The following is a 16,585-nucleotide window of genomic DNA, read 5'->3' as shown; positions in this document are numbered from 1 at the left end:
TCAGTGACATCACAAACAATCTCCACAGGACAGGGGTGAAGGTATCTCAATCAACTGTTCGAAGAAGACTTAGAGAGCAGCAATATAGAGGCTATACCACAAGATGCAAACCACTCATCAGTAGTAAGAATCAGAAGACGAGATTACAATTTGCAAAGAAGTACAGAGATGAGCCACAAAAGTTCTGGAACAAAGTTTTATGGACTGATGAGACCAAGATTAACCTCTACCAAAGTGATGGAAAGGCCAAAGTGTGGAGAAAGAAGGGATCTGCTCATGACCCAAAACATATAAGCTCATCTGTGAAGTACGGTGGAGGAAGTGTCATGGCTTGCATGGCTGCTTCTGGAGTAGGCTCACTAATCTTTATTGATGATGTATCTCATGATGGTAGCAGCAGGATGAATTCAGAAGTCTACAAAAACATTCTGTCTGCCAACTTACGGAGAAATGCGTCCAAACTAATTGGGAGGAACTTCATCATGCAGCAAGACAATGACCCAAAACACACTGCCAACACAACAAAGGATTTCATTAGTGAGAAAAAGTGGAAGGTTTTAGACTGGCCAAGTCAATCACCAGACCTTAACCCAATTGAGCATGCATTTCACCTCCTGAAGAGGAGATTGAAGGGAAAAACCCCCCGAAACAAACAACAACTGAAAGAGGCTGCAGTAAAAGCCTGGAAAAGCATCACAAAAGAAGAATGCAACAGTTTGGTGATGTCAATGGGTCGCAGGCTTGATGCAGTTATTGCAAGCAAGAGATACGCTACCAAATATTAAGTGTTATTTGCTTTCATTTACTTAAATACTCTCTGTTCCGATACTTTTGCTCACCTAAAAATTGGGTGGTCTGATACCAAAGGTGCTATGTTTTAAGTAGTTTAACACATCTAGGTGTAAATACCAGCAAATAAAAGCTAAAATTCTGAACTCTTGTCTCATGTTCATCTTTTTATCTCAACCCCAAATGTATTCAGTGTATTGCAAAAACAAAGGAATTGGCCTTGCTGTTCCAATACTTTTGGAGGGGACTGTATGTGTGTCTGCACATGTGTGTGTGTGTTTGCATGTGTATATATGTATATGTGTCCATGTGTGTGCATGTGTGTGTGTGAATGAGAGAGAGGTGTATACTTTGTTCCTATCATTTATGGCCTTTGATCGCATTAATTCTTTTCATTATTATAAGATCTTGAATATACAAAAAGTTTCTCTAGGGAACATGACAAGTTTACAAAGTGCATCAGGTAAAGTTAGCCTGAATCAAATTCTACAAAAATAGCTTCTGGGGTTAGCAAGAAAACCACAGACACAGTTGCAGATTCAAAGGCTGGGCCTAGGTACAGAGAAGATAGATCATCTTCCCCAATAGTCTCATCTGATCCGATCCCTAAAATATAAAAAATGACCAAATTCAACTTCTTGACCCTAACATGAAAGCAGGAAGTTGAAATGCTTCTCATGCAAAAGTGTGTTTTTGAGCTGTAACAAGAATCAACACAGTACAAAAACGAAACAAAACGAAACAAAAAAAGAACGCTACTGAGAAGAACTGTGGCCTCGCAGTGTCGATGACATAGTCTCATAGCAGCTGCCATGCTATTTCCTGACTGAAACTGCACAGGAGATGTCCCACATAACCCCAAAATACATATCAAAAAGGGTCGACCATACCACCTTCACTTACTGACCCAAGCCAGCATAGCATATCTCTGCAATAAAGCGGGAAAATCCCACTGATACATTTAGGATGAAAATTTTTCATTAATAGCCTAATCGTACAATTGAAAATATAATTGGGAACGCTGTTCTTTAAGCTGCAAAGGCCATTTTCAAGTAAATGAGTTTGTCTGTAAGTTACATTATTTAAACAAACACTGAAGCCAGGCACCCACCGGCGACCATAGGCTACATACCTCAATTAGGGAGGGCAAAATTGAGCTATAGAACGTTGATGGCAGATTGTGAATGTGAGTGACAATACATTTCTCAAAGAAATCGCGGTTTGTCGACTTTGTTTACTTCACTGCAGTGGTTATCAAACGTACACAAAGCAAGTGCTAGTGTGCTGTTAGCCTTTGATCGCAGTTCTATGAGATCGTATCATGTATCAAAAGCCAATAGCACTAACCCATAAAATCTATTTTTAACGTTACTTGTTCAATTGACCATTCAAGGTGAAACTGCTCCATATTTGAGTTTATGTTTTTTTTTTTCTTTTTTAAAAACCAAATGTTTTCACTCGTAACCTGTATGTGTATTAGAAAGTAGATTCATTTATTATCAGTTCGTGTGGTGCATGTGGTGTGTGTGTATGTGTGTCTGTTAAAAATGATTGTGATTTTTTTCAGAGAAGAACCCATGATTTTTGTTTATTGGATGTGTTTGTTAGACCCGAGTGCCTTATGGCCAGGGGTTAATATTAATTTTTGGTTTGAAGGGAATTTCCTCCGTTATGACTAACATTTTAGGGGAATTTCAAAGGTTTGCTTGGGAATTTGAGTGAGGGATGTGTGGTAGCATAAGTGTTGGTATAAAAGACATGACAGACAAAATTATGCAATATGCTTTTATGAACTTTATTTTCTTTTCTCTTACTGGCATTTTACTTTATGTAGGAGGCTGACAATAAAAAATAGCCTATCCATTTCCCTTTCTTCATGAGCTGCTTTAAAAAAATTTTTTTAAAAACCTGGGGGAGTTATCAAATCACTACTAAGAAAACGCTAATAGCACATAGCATGAAAAATTCAAAGCTGAAAATGCTGTGGAGTTACCATCAAGATCACCCAAACACATTTACAAGTACACTTTTGGGTTGAGAATGTGCTGTTTCACAAACACCAACAAAGTAATAACAAAAGCAAATTAAATATTTCTGGTGAATAAATGCTGTGCATACTGATGCCCTTATCTGCAGGGGTGGCTCTATGAGCACAACAGTGCACTGCCTGGCTGCGATGGCCTCCTGGTGAAGCGTTGCTTATCTCCAGCTCACCCTCTGGTTTTATTTAACAGCAGACTTCCTGCCCTCCCTTGTCTTCTGCTTTTTTCTGTGGTCAACTGCTCACCGCACACCAAACAAACCCCTTCCTGCTCAGCTCTTCTCCTCTGCTCCAGGAAGAGCTGCGTCAGTTCGTGAGCTGTGTTGCTGCGATGCGTCATTTCTCAACTTGGCCACTGCCACTGACCACACTAGCTACCACAGAATTTTACAGCTTTTTAATGATACCTTTGCCATAAAGAAAAAAAATCTGTCATTGATGTAATGGAAAATATTTATTTTTTAAATTGTAATGAGCAAATGTACAATGCAAGTACAAATAATAATTAGCAAATTTACTAAAATAACTTTTTATTCTTATATATCATCTTCGGGAAAAGAAAATGCTGTTTCCTGCTTTTGCATGTCACCATGAAGGGCAGGTGGGACGCCAAAGAAAATGTTTCAGTCCAGATCAGAGAAGCAGAGAACATCAGTCAGATATCCATCTCTATTTATTTAGCCACTTCTAGAGGGACAGATGCGGACAGTATTTATATTTTGATGCATAGAAATGCCACTGAGAACACCATTGCTATTTTTTATTTCCACTGTGAAAGACTGATTTCTGAGAAGGGGCACAGTGAAATATGAGAATTAGTTTGTAGGTAAGGGTGGACTTTCTTGAGTGGGACTTAGGTCATAGCACGCTTTCATGCAGACACAGCATCAGCAGCTTCTAGTTCCATTGCTGCTCATGACTTTCCATCAACTTTTGCTTCCTGGTGTCAAAAATAGACACATTGCTATCTCTGATGCTTCCGAGGCCTGACTGACACACGGTTCCTGGGGATGGGACAATTTTTCTCACAGAAATATACTTGCTCATCCATAGTAAGTTAATATGTAAAGACATCTGCATTTTGAAAATGCACTTGAACAGAGTCTCTGGGCTTGCCCAGTATTCTACAGTAGCCCCTCTTCTCTCAATGTTAATGGTATTAACAATGGAAAGAAAAGTAAGGCTTCAAAAGTAAAGCATTTGATGCTTTTTCCTTAGGATATCTTCAATGGGGATGCTGGATGTAAATTTGAAACCATGTTCTCAGAATATGGTAAAGATGCAATCATGCATTTGTGTATTTTTCCGATTCTCAACTCAAATGTAACCAGGCAGATGTTAGAGTTAAGGACTCAGGAAGCATGGCAATCAATTTTCACTGCAGTGCAAAAGTGAACTCATCTTTGTTCCATATTCTTTCCCCAGTGTGGTATTTTCCATCTGAAAATTTACCAGACAACCATTGAGAAACACTTTACTGTAGAAGAGAAATTGTCTGCAAAAGTAGGATTATCCAGTACCGTAGCCGATACGTCTCAATGTGCAAATCAAAGAGCAATGCTTTTTTTTTTTTTAAGTCACAGATAAATACTTATCCAATAATTAGCAATGCAAGGCTTCCGTTTCACCAGTAAACAATGACTTATGACCTCAGAGAGATTATAAATGTTCACGGAGGTCATTTTCTCCACAAGTACCAGCTGTAAGCCATGAAACTTTCTCCTGAATTCCATTGAAATTCTTGCCGTATCCACTCCAGCCTGTGACAGGCCGAGCCCAGCTGGGGCTAGCGAGCCAACATGCTGGACAGGCACCTGGAGACAGACATCTGGAGGCTGACAGACAGAACGGGAACTTGTTCCCGACACCAGGCCAGCCTAGAAGTGCTCCACAATCATCGCAGAAGAGAATCTTTCGCACCGAACATCTGGGTGTCAGGCTGCCCACAACTATGGTTTAGAGCAAGTGCACGCGTTTAATGTGAAACAGGCTATGATACTGAATTGCCATGAAATCCGTAAAATCCGGATGAATCTATGACATTGCACTGGTCCTTAATGAGAGAACTTTGAGAGCAAATGTGACAGACACATAATAAATGTAGTTCAGTGGTGACTGATGAGCGCCATTAAAAATTGAAATACACACTTCTTTGTAACTTCCTTTTTTTACAGATGCACACTTCCTTGACAAATGAATGTCAGATGCCTAGTTTGAACAATAGTGCTTTCAGGCAAAGCCCATTGAATAAAAGACTGGGAAAAACTCCCTGGACGCATCTCCCAAGCAACACCATTATCTATTTCCCCGTCTCACTCTTCGACAGTCTGATTTCACAGCTTCCCAGAAGTACAGGTTAATGAGCTCCTGAAAGCCCCATTCTCAGCTCTCTCCTTCAGGAGAAACACTATCGGGTTACACAGAACTGTGTGTGCGTGTGTGTGTGTGATAGAGAGAGAGAGAGAGAGAGACAGAGAGAAAGGTAAGGAGTCTGTGTGAAATGGGCAATGTAGCTGACAGCTTAATTTTAAACTTAAGCAATTGTTCGTTTACAATCAAAAATACAATTTTAAAGTAAAATTTAAAATAATGCTCTGAACAGGCATGATTTAAAAGAAAATACAATAAAAATATCACAGCTTACAACCATTCAGGGAAGTTTTGGGAAGTACTCTGGGTCAAACAGCATAATGTATGAAACATCAGAACAAATGGAGAATGAAACACAATTTCAGCGAACATCCACAAGCAAGGAATTTCAATGAATCTTAACATCAAAGCCAGAGTTTCACCCACCTCCATTTTTGAGAAGCAAGAACCCACAATATCCTCAAAAACAGGAACAGAGGCTCTTCAAAAGTCTGGTTCACAGTTTCCAGGAGGTCTCTACCATGACAGGGACTGAAGAACTGCAGTGTGAACTCAAGGCTTGCCGTCTCCCCCTCTCTCTCAAACACATTGTCTAACTTGTCACTGAGACTCAGACACTTTACAACTGTGGGCGGGGCTAACACGCATGCATTCATGACAGATTTGTTTCCCTGCGTCCCTGTTGGCTGGATGCAACCCCCACTCACTCCTCCCTTACTTTCTCTGTCCTTCTCTCCTGTTCTCTGTAGCAATTCACAAACCTCTTTTCACAAACATGCACGTATGTTCACACATTAAGCAGAACTAAGTAATATGATTGTACTTAAATTTTTTTCCATTCTGATTGATACTCCCAGCAAATCCTGTAGCACTTTAATTTATTTGACTCCTTTTGAGTCACCAGTGAGCTTCTATTCCCCCTCAAGTATGTGACAGGTCTAACAGATTTATTTTGGTCACTTATTTAAAAAGCATGAATTCTCTAGCCCCTGGTGTTTGTTGTCAAGACAACACAAAGAGGCACTGAACTCACAGCTAGTGAGGGGGTAGAATGAAGTCTTTGAGGTGACAGGAGCCTGAACTATGTAACAGTGATGTAAATCTCTTTTATGATACAACTATATTAGTGTTCCCAAGAGATGAAGCTGAACATTTTTGTCCTTCTAGAAAAAGAAAAAAGAAAAAAAAGGTGAACGGATTAATGAATACAGAAGGCTAATTAATACCTTCAAAACTAACCCAGTTTGAGGTCAGCCTAAACTCTCTCACTCAGACGTTAATGGTGTGCTTGGTACCTATTAAGCATACTTCCTTTGATTAAAGACACCTGGTTCTCGAAAGCTAAGCATTATAATTTTAGAAACAGTGGCGTGAGAAACAAATCGATATTTCATTTCTGAGCTTCAGTTCATAACCCACCACATTATGTGAAATGTTTTTACTCTGATGATTCAGTTGGTCACGGTCACACTGGCCAACATTCTTTGATTCAAAACAAAAAACTTTCAAATCACACAACGAATATTACCAAATAATGAAATAATCTCTGTTCCTCCTTTGAGTGTAAAAAACGTCTGGGTGTTCATTCATTCAGGGACTGAAAAAACTAGAGCTCCAGAGACTTGTGCTGGTCTCCATTACAAATTTCCACATGGAACAGTGAGAAAAAAAAAACCAGAGTCCATTTAAAAATAATGGACATATGTAAAAGCTAAGCCAAAAAATAAAAAAATCACATATTAGCATGCAAAGTCCAACAAGGAAATCCCCCATACATGACCACATATGAAGGGACTTTCTTGTTTCAACAAATGGAGATCGCAGTAACATCTGAAAAATTTTCCCTATTCACACTAACAAAACCCTTCCGTTCCTTTAAAATACTTTAGAAACTGTAGCGTGGTTCACTCCAGCACGTCATACCATTAAGCAGGCTGTTCTGTTCAACAAATCAGCCAGGAAATTGGCCATATAAGACTAGCAATGTCATGAAGAGATGGTGTGCCTATGACAAGCCAGCAGGAAGGGTTCACTGGGAGATATGGCAGGAATTCTGTAAGTATCCAGAAGTTTTCTTTAAGCAGTCACTAAACTGCCAAAACAGTCTAACCTCAGCAGGGGAGGTTCGCTTACCTTATGCCTGACTGAAGGTGAACAAATTATCATTATATGTTTCATCAGGTTTATATACCAACACAAGATTACAAAATAAATAAATGAAAAAATATTATACAGTTAATTACTGAATAATTCTCACCACAATGAAGAAAACCACCCAAACAGCTGCCAGACAGGTCAGAAACACTCTTTAGGAGGGAGGCGTGGATGTGTCAGTGACTGTCCACAGAAGACTTTACAAACAGAACCACTAAGGCTACGCTGCAAGATGGAAACCAGTAGTTGGTCACAAACCAGGAGCCTGCAGAGTTCTGTAAAAAGGTCTTGTGGACAGACAAGACCATGATTCACTTGTATCAAAGTGATGGCAAGAGCAAAGGGTGGAGGGCCACAAAGAAACATGGTTGTGAGGATGTTATGGTTTGGCCATGTATGACTGCTACAGGTACTGGATCACCTGTCGTCATTAATAATATAACTGCGGATAGCAGCACCAGAATGAATTCTGAAGTGTACAGAAGCATCTTATTTCCAAGTTCAACCTTAACGCCTCCAAACACATTGGTGGGGCTTCATCCTACAGAAATGACCCCAAACATACTGCCAAAGCAACAAAGGAGTTTCTCAAAGCCAAAAACTGAAAGATTATTGACTGACCAAGTAATTCAACTGATCTGAATCCAATTGAACAAGGGTTTCATTTACTGAACAAAAAAACTTAAGGCAACAAGCCTCCAAAGCAAGCAGGAGCTGAAAATGGCAGCAGTACGGACCTGGCAGAGCATCACCAATGAAGGTACTCAGCACCTGGTGATGTCCATGAGTCACAGACTTCAAGCAGTCATTGCATGCAAAGGATATGCAACAAAGTACAAAACATGACTACATAACATTAATATGTCCTAAACATTACGGTGCCCTGAAGTGGGGGAATATGTATAGAAAGTGCTGTAATTTATACATGAAACCAAACTGTATAAAAATGCCCTTAAATAAGAGAATATGTACTACTTGTGAATTGTATTATTATAAATCTAAAATTGTGAAGTACAGAACCAAACCAATAAAAATATCTCTCAAATGTTTTGGAGCTCACTAGTTAAATATATTCTGCCATTAGCACATTCTTTTTCTGTCAGTGGAGCTCAATATTCAAAAGGTAACTCACCCAGATAATCAGCAAAATTAGTGTATTCTAGAGGTAACAAAAAGACAAAAACCACCGTTAGCAGAATTTTTTTTTAATAAAACCATTTTATATCACGGATTACAGATGGACAAATATGTAGTTTAAAAGTTGTGCCACACCAATTCTTAAAAACTGACTACCAGAAATAATTTTCTTGAATAGACAAAAAATAAAAAATACAAAAGGCAATTTATGTTCTCGAGATCAGTTCCACTCAGGTGACATTTAAAAAAAGTCTTATCATTAAATTCAGCATTCCAATCTACTGATCTACAGTTCTGTTGCCACTTCAAGATCAACTGCCTAACACACTACCTTGACAGAAATGACAAAGCCATGACAGAATGAATCATAGCATTCAGTTGTAAAACAGCACCCCCTAGCAGTGATTCTGCCAAGTGTCATTTGACAGTGAAAGGACAGCTGTGTACCCAACTAAACACCTGAAGTAAAGCCTCTTGCAATGAAGAGCTTTAAGTGACACTTAACTAGTCAGCATCAACCTTGCCCTTTCAGAACTATGTGCAGCACACAGAGGGATATGTGAGTAACCATGACTACAACAAAACCACTGAGGCCATATTTCGGTCTGAGGAGGGGGCATCTCAGTCTGTCGTTGTACGGCGGTACCAGAACCGCGCCCTGAAGTCGTCACTGCAGGTCATGAAGCCGGGGTTGGTGGGGGAGTGCACAATGCAGCGCACAATGTTGTTGTGACCAAGGGAGAGGAGGTTCTTCCTCTCGGCCGAGCGCGAGTCCCAGCAGCAGAGGCTGATGGTCCGCTCGTCGGGCAGCAGCACGTAGTCCTCAGTGTGGTTAAACACAGCCTGGGTGCGGTGCATCTGACGCCCACTCAGCCCGGCACCTGCCAAGAAAAGAGATATCTGCTTACTGTGCTAGCACAGACACAACAGGTCAAAACTGCACAGGCACAGACCCAACAGGACCAAACTATGCCAGCACAGACCCAACAGGTCCAAACTGTGCCAGCACAGACACAAGAGGTCCAAATTGTGCCAGTACAGCCCCAAAAGGACCAAACTGTGCCAGCACAAACCCAACAGTACCAAACTGCGCCAGCACAGACCCAACAGGACCAAACAGCGCCAGCACAGATCCAACAGTACCAAACTGTGCCAGGAGATGCCCCTTGGTAAAAGGCACAATTACATTTCAAGAACACCATGCAAGCAAGGCTGCAATGCTCTGCTGCAAACAACATTCTATTTCAGGGTTCCCTGGGTTTTGTATGGTTGCAAAACACTAAGTTGTGCATTTTAACATTACTAGCATGCACAGTACTACAAATTCAGTGTAAAACTGAAACAGCAAATTCAATTTTGAGAGTATATCTACTGGTAAACCTAAAACAATTTGCTGTATGCTTAAAAAAAAAACCAGCTGGTAGGTGTAAAGCACAGTTAAAATACCACATGAGCTGAAATGTATATCACTACACTCCTGGCGTGAAGGGAGAAGCTCACCTGTGTACTTAACCAGTGTCCTGCCCGTGGAGATTTCCCACAGCTTAGCCACCGAGTCCTTGCCACTTGACAGGATGTATTTGGAGTTCTTGGAGAAGACGGCCGAGCAGACCTCAGCCCCGTCGTGCGCCTTGTCGAAGGTTGCCACGCACCGGTTGGACACGCCGTCCCACAGCTTGATGCTGCCGTCCTTGCTGCAGGTGACGTAGCTGTTGGCGCTGGGGTTGTAGCAGACGCCGGAGATGGTGTCCGTGTGCTGGTCCCGGGGGTTGGAGGACACGTAGCACTGGAAGGTGTTCACGTCATACAGACGCAGGGTTGGATGCTGCGTTCCCACCAACAGGAAGTCGCCTGATGGGTGGAAAGAGATGGACCGCAGCATTTCTGCTTCCTTGTGGAGGACAAGAAAAAAAATTGAATGAAGAGCTGGGAAAAGTAGTTTTGACATAAGCCGCGTTTCCACCAAAAGTACCCGGAACTTTTAGTCCCAGGAACTACTTTTCAAGGAACTAAAATGTTCCTTCAGCCCACTGTTGTCTGCGTTTCCACCGCGGTCTAAGGTCCCGCTACGATAAGGCAAATTAGTCCACTGACGTATGAAAAAGCGACGTCGCCGTCGGTCCATCTGTCGATTTCTGATTTCTTCTGTAACTCCATACTGCCACCAAAGTACGTTATTTTCCAATAACGGGACAGCCCAGAGGGGTTTATTCCACTTGTACAACGGGTTACCGACAATGACTATATATGGTTACTTTAGTATTTATTGACTTTTATTGACTTAATCACCTGAAATTGAAATATTCTTCCACGGCCGTTTGGGCATATTATTTCACCGTTGTCAAGCAAAACTCTCGTTGGTAGTTTGACTTGGACCGTTGTTATGCAACAAACAGGATATAACAGGCCAATAGTCAGATTCATTATGTTTTTATGCAAACATTCACTTTCATGTCTTGACATCCGAGGCGACAGAATGCATTCACATTCCACAAATAACTGGCAACAACAGCAGAAAACATGCACACGTCGTAAACAATTTGCTGTTGAATTGATTACTTTCTCATCGTCAATTCCATATAGGCTAATCGCAAAATGACAAGAATAGAACGAAAACTTGGACTTGCGTGAAAATTTAAATTAACAGTGGTACGGCCACCGTTTGCTTTCCTTCAAAGTTACTGCTAGAACAGAAGAGCACACGTTATAATTCCAAGATGTTGGCAGGCTATAACCAAAAGTAGGCTACTGCGCCGCATAACATACAAGTTTGATTTCAAGTTATTATGAAAATAAATCGGTTTGCGGCTGCAGATTTTTTAAAATGGCGGTTGAAATAAAACACTGCGAGTCGTCGACCAATCAGAAATTTTCAGCGCTTGCGCCCCACCCCAAAAGTTCCGGTACTTTTGGAAAGTACTACCCCCCGAGCAGGGACTTTTTTGGGGGTAAAATAAAGTCCCCGGAACTTAATTTAGACCCTAGTTCCTGCGGTCGAAACGCACCGAGTTCCTCAAAAGGTTCCCAGTTCCGGGGTACAGTTCCTGCAGTGGATACGCGGCTATTATGAGAAAAGCATCTATTGGCATTTCACAGGTAATACCACAGAAAAATGTGGCATGCAACCAACCTGTATGTGCTTAAAGGCTCTCTTTGCAGAGGGCTTGGAGTAGTCAAACAGTTTGAGGGTGTAGTCACGTGACCCAGAGGCCAAGATCTGTTCTGTGGGGTGGAAGGCCAGACAGGTGACCTCATCGACGTGATCATACAGAGTGCGGATCACAGGGTGGTTCTCCATGTTCTGTTGGGCTGTCTCGTTCATCATCACCTGAGAGACAAATGCAGACTCAAAGACGCTGCTAATTTTTACAGAGCAACACTGACTAATCCATTTATAAAAAATAAAGTCTAAACCTGTACAGCTTACAATGCAAGCTCTTGCAGCTCAAAGTGGCAACTGTATGAAATGCAAGCCATGGCATAAAACAGACATACTAGAGTTAATGCGTGGGCCTTGTGTGTACTGACCAGCAGCACTCCCAGTTCCTGAAACAACAATGCTCCACTATTGTTTAATGGCAGGGGAAACACTGCTGCTCTGCCATTTTTACACCAAAAAAAGGACCGAAAGCAGAAGAGATTCTCTACTTTCATCTTTCAGGTGTACAAATTTTAATCAGCTCAATCGATGTTCTCTCTTATCCTTTAGGGCAGGGCCGCACCTCGATGGGCATGGCGCTCTTAGCCAGCATGCGCTCCGTGTCCAGGATCTTAATGGACGCGTCCGCTGAGCCGGTGGCGATGAGCTGCCCGTCTCTGCTGTAGGTGGCCACGCGGCACGGGCCCTTGTGCGAGGTCACGTAGCACGTCTCGTACTCCGACGCCTCGGGGGACATGGTCTGCACGTCCGCGTCAAACTCCAGGTCGATCCCGGTGCCAGGCGCCACCGTGTCAGAGCGGCCAATGGCGTACTGCACAGCGCTGTCATCATTCTCCATCCCTGAGAACCCAACATGGAAGCCCTTCATCATACTGAGGTAGCAACACCCCAGACAAACACTCGCTTTTGCACAAAAAAATGTTTTACAGGTGATTAAAAGCAGTTTACATTTAAAGACTTTAAAGGGAATTCTACTGAAAAAAGTAAAAATGATTCAACTAGTAAATTAAGAATCTCTCACTTTGTAATGGTTTCAATTTTTTTAATTTTCCCTTCAGTTTTTAAGGCCTTTATTTACAAACACAATGGAGAAGTTCACTGTGGGATTACTGGATTTCTGGGTGTGCAGTCTTTTTTTGTTTGTGAATATTGTACATTAACACAAATGAGTACAACAAAGACCCAGGATTCTTAGGGAGACTTTCAGCCAAGGATTCAACAATTCCACAGTACAGTGCACTGTGCAAGGCCTCAGCCTTTTTCAAATGCAAATGTAAAAGTAAAGTAAGCACTCTAGTACCAGGCAGGGAAGATATTCTTCATTTGGAAGCATCAGCATTTTGAGTTAATATTTTTCATACATCAGATAAACTATCCAGTATCTACTGTCCTACCCAAACCTTACCCATCTTGGCAAGCTGCATAAGTTGCTCAGAGGGCGACACCACGCTTTGCGGCTTCACCTCGCTGATCAAACAGTTGGCGATGTTGGTGTATCCATCATACAAAAGTTGACTTATTATCAACTTGTACAGGTGCTGTCGGTCTCTTAGGGTGGGCTTGGGACGATACATCTTTGCTTCTCACTTCCAAAAAGAAAACGAAACTGGAACATATAAATACTAATCGGGTTACATACATAGATCTAACGTTAAATGCCAAAACTATTATAGGATATAGTAAACTATTAAAACATTAAATTTGCAATGAACAATTAACCAAGCAAGTAGCCTAAATGATCTCATCAAATCTAGCTAGTCATCCAGCAAGCAGACTACATGCAAAGGCAGTGTTTAATATCAGGAGGGCTGATAGTCCACGTAACTAACGTTACATTTCAGTATTTACCTAACGTTAGCTATGCAGTGTTATAGCAGTCAAATAACTAACAAGTCGAAGTCTGTCTGAAACTTGAAGTGAGCAAATCTTACAAGTTTAGCGTTAGAAAGCTAAGATTAGCTGCAATTATGAAGAAACGGCGTGCTAAGTGTAAACCAACTCGATACCCGCCTCACGTAAATTATCCTATTTTGGCGATCAATAGCTAATAATCTGCCACATAATATAAGCACAATAATGTTCAGGGTACAATATACCGTTAAAATGTATTTTGGTCATGCACAATCCTAGTATGCAAACTAGCAAGCTAACTACAATATGAAAACTGAACACACAAACTCACCTTACTACTAGCCAAGCAGACCGCTGGTTCCACGCGCTGACGTATTCTTTACTTGCGTCTATACGTCAGAGACACCTCATACGTTCAAGGCGTAAAGTCACTGCGCATGTCTGTGATAAACGATTTCTTTCTAGAAATGCAAGAGATTTTTATGTCTGCATAAATATTTTACGCTAAAATTTATGTTGCATATGAACATCTGTTTTATTTCTGTACATTAGCGTTCCCTTAACCGTAAACACTTCTCTGTGCCATTTGAAGTCAGGTGATTTTGTAATTGTAGAAAAGGGGGCATACACAAGAGGGAGCTAAAGTATCGATGGTCTGACAGGCTGTCATTATAACATTAGTAAAATAAAAAAAAGATAGGACGAAGACAAGATAGTACACATTTCAATAGTACACACTTCAGTATTCTTATTTGTCGATGGTCAGATTGTGCGTTGAAAAATATGAATGTGAGTAAATCTGTACAAACTAAATAGACAGACACTTATTTCATAAACAATGGTTGCTGCTTACGTTACCTTGCAACCATGCACATCTTGGCAAGGCAATACTTCTCTTACAGAAAAAAATTCCATATGCATTGCCATTGTTCATAGAGAGAAAAGCCAGAATGTGTACTGTGTTTCATTGTCCATTAAGTGATCGAACAAACTGTAGGCTATGACTATTTGTGAACTTCCTGTTGCTACAGGATATGACAGGATTCTTCTGTAGGCAGGATCAAACCTTAAAAGGGCTGCTGCAGTCAATAAAATTTCAGTGGAACATTTTCAATGTTTAAGTGACTCATATATTCATAGCACATAACATCTATAAATCTGTAAATTCACTGTGTGGTGTTGCAAGCAGCAATACTTTACAGGAGATGGCAAGTTAGTGCCAGTATTTTGAGCTATAGACCCATATCTCACACAGAGTAAACAAGTAGTCTACGGTAATGGAACACATTTCCTAGATTCCAATCTTAATTGTATTTTTCAGCTTTCTATCTCAAGAATGATAACGTTATGTGATGACTACAATGCTGGCAATGCTGTCTCGTGCTGAATGCATGCACAGTGTATCTCTGCTGGGGTAGTGGGGATAATGTAATGAAATGTAAGTCTAGGCAGCTTGGTTGAACAATTTTTGGGCTTTCTGAAAAGTCACACAAAATAAAAATTTATCCTACCTTAAAGAAAAATAGCCAACAATTCTCGCCTTAAAAAAGGAACTGTTTTTCTGTACACCTGAGAGTATTTGGGTTGTCAAAACAGAGGGAGTTGAATGATGTTAATGAGGGAAAAACTAGTTTATCTAAAGGAGCTCATTAACTATTACTGCCTTATAGAAGGCAACAGCATAGCATACTGGTTAGGGATGTGGTCTTACAACTCCAAGGCTGGAGGTTCAACTACCAGTTGGAAACCTGTTATTGTACTTCTGAGCCAGGTACTTAACCTGAATTTATTCAGTAAATATCTATATTTAGAACAATGCAAGCTATGTTAGGTGCTCTGGATACTAGTGTCTGCTAAATATAAATTTAACCTAAAGCTGTAATGCTAAATAACCTCTAGATATAGAGTTGTGCTAAATAAATAAATAAATTTGATTGATAAGTGCAGGAATAATATGACACTGTTGTGTTTCTGGGTAAGCCCATTGAATTTTAGTGCATTGTTAAAATGTAAACATTGAAAGCATGTGGGTTCATTTGAAGGGGACATGGTGTAAAATGAGGACACTACTATCAATGGCGATATAAAAACGATTGTTGTTATTTGTGCTGCTGCTATGACAACCTCCACTCTTCTGGGAAGGCTTTATACTAGATGTTGGCGCATTGCTGCAGTGTTTTGCTTACATTCATCCAGAAGAGCATTAATGAGGACAGGAGCTGATTGGGCCTGGCTCGCAGTTGGATTTCCAACTGATCCAAAAGATGTTGGATGGGGATGAGGTCAGGGCTCAGTGCAGGCCAGTCAAGTTCTTCCACACAGTTCTTGACAAAACAATTTCTATATGGACCTCACTGTGTGCCTGGGGGCACTGCCATGCTGAAACAGGAATTGCACAGCACAGAATTATCTAGAATGCGATTGCAGGCAGCAGCATTAAGATTTTCCTTCACTGGAACTAAGGGGCCTAGCCAAGACCATGAAACAGCCCCAGATACGCTTGGTCATGTAGTGTAGTCAGTATCAAATATGGGAGAGAAAGACAGATGATGTGCATGGTGATACCCAGAATTTGTGGCTGAATGCAAGGAAGCTTGAAGGAAGGAGTTGAAGACAGTGGAAGAAACCAGAAAGAGAATCTAACTCATAGCAGAGTAGCTGGACACAATTTGGTACACCTAATTCCACTTTGACAAAAACCCAGATAACCCTCCCTGCCACATTCTTCAGTGAAATGTCTGTAAGCCATACAGTTAATTTCCTTAAGTTCTTTTCACGCCAGCTTGATTGACTAGGTTTGATGATTCATACAAGCTGCTACTGAAGGCTAAATGCACAATGTGGTGTGTGGGTGTGGCTGGAACTGAAGGAGGGCACACTGGAGAGAGTGCATTGTGAAGCCATATACACCAGGAGCTGAACAAGTACTACTGTGTGCTATGGGCATAAAGCTAGAAGCGGCTATTCCAGCCTCAAGGTGTAATCATATTGATACCAATTTGTCACAAGTGTAAAAACATACATGTATATCTGTTACTGAACATCACATGCTCAATTCTGGCATGAGCCTGGAGGCACTCATG

The 16,585-nt window shown here is 41.0% G+C and overlaps 2 protein-coding genes across 5 annotated transcripts in view; both read right to left on the bottom strand.

Moving 5' to 3' along the window:
* cass4 (Cas scaffold protein family member 4) overlaps window positions 1-5,798 on the bottom strand; it is a 17,073-nt gene extending 11,275 nt beyond the window's left edge. Inside the window, exon 1 of the mRNA XM_035386738.1 lies at window positions 5,627-5,798. Coding sequence (XP_035242629.1) covers window positions 5,627-5,632 — 6 coding nt within the window. The 5' untranslated portion in view covers window positions 5,633-5,798. The remainder of the gene's footprint in view (window positions 1-5,626) is intronic.
* A 2,745-nt stretch (window positions 5,799-8,543) lies between these two features.
* On the bottom strand, window positions 8,544-13,963 carry cstf1 (cleavage stimulation factor, 3' pre-RNA, subunit 1). Of its 4 annotated transcripts, none has more exons than XM_035386700.1 (6): window positions 13,834-13,963; window positions 13,057-13,257; window positions 12,214-12,491; window positions 11,622-11,819; window positions 9,992-10,382; window positions 8,544-9,372 (listed from the first exon to the last, which is right to left on the bottom strand). In XM_035386700.1, exons 2-6 carry the CDS (start codon window positions 13,223-13,225, stop codon window positions 9,113-9,115), a joined length of 1,296 nt encoding a protein of 431 aa, XP_035242591.1. In that variant the 5' UTR covers window positions 13,226-13,257; window positions 13,834-13,963; the 3' UTR covers window positions 8,544-9,112. The 4 variants fall into 4 exon arrangements, with proteins under 4 accessions (XP_035242591.1, XP_035242593.1, XP_035242592.1 ...); XM_035386702.1 differs by having other exon boundaries at window positions 13,057-13,237; window positions 13,834-13,912; XM_035386701.1 differs by lacking the exon at window positions 13,834-13,963 and adding an exon at window positions 13,748-13,795.
* Between the last annotated feature and the right edge of the window lie 2,622 nt (window positions 13,964-16,585).

Source organism: Anguilla anguilla, chromosome 13 (assembly GCF_013347855.1).
Source record: "Anguilla anguilla isolate fAngAng1 chromosome 13, fAngAng1.pri, whole genome shotgun sequence".
Classification (NCBI taxonomy): Eukaryota; Metazoa; Chordata; class Actinopteri; order Anguilliformes; family Anguillidae; genus Anguilla; species Anguilla anguilla.
This window is presented reverse-complemented; position numbering and strand designations above follow the sequence as displayed.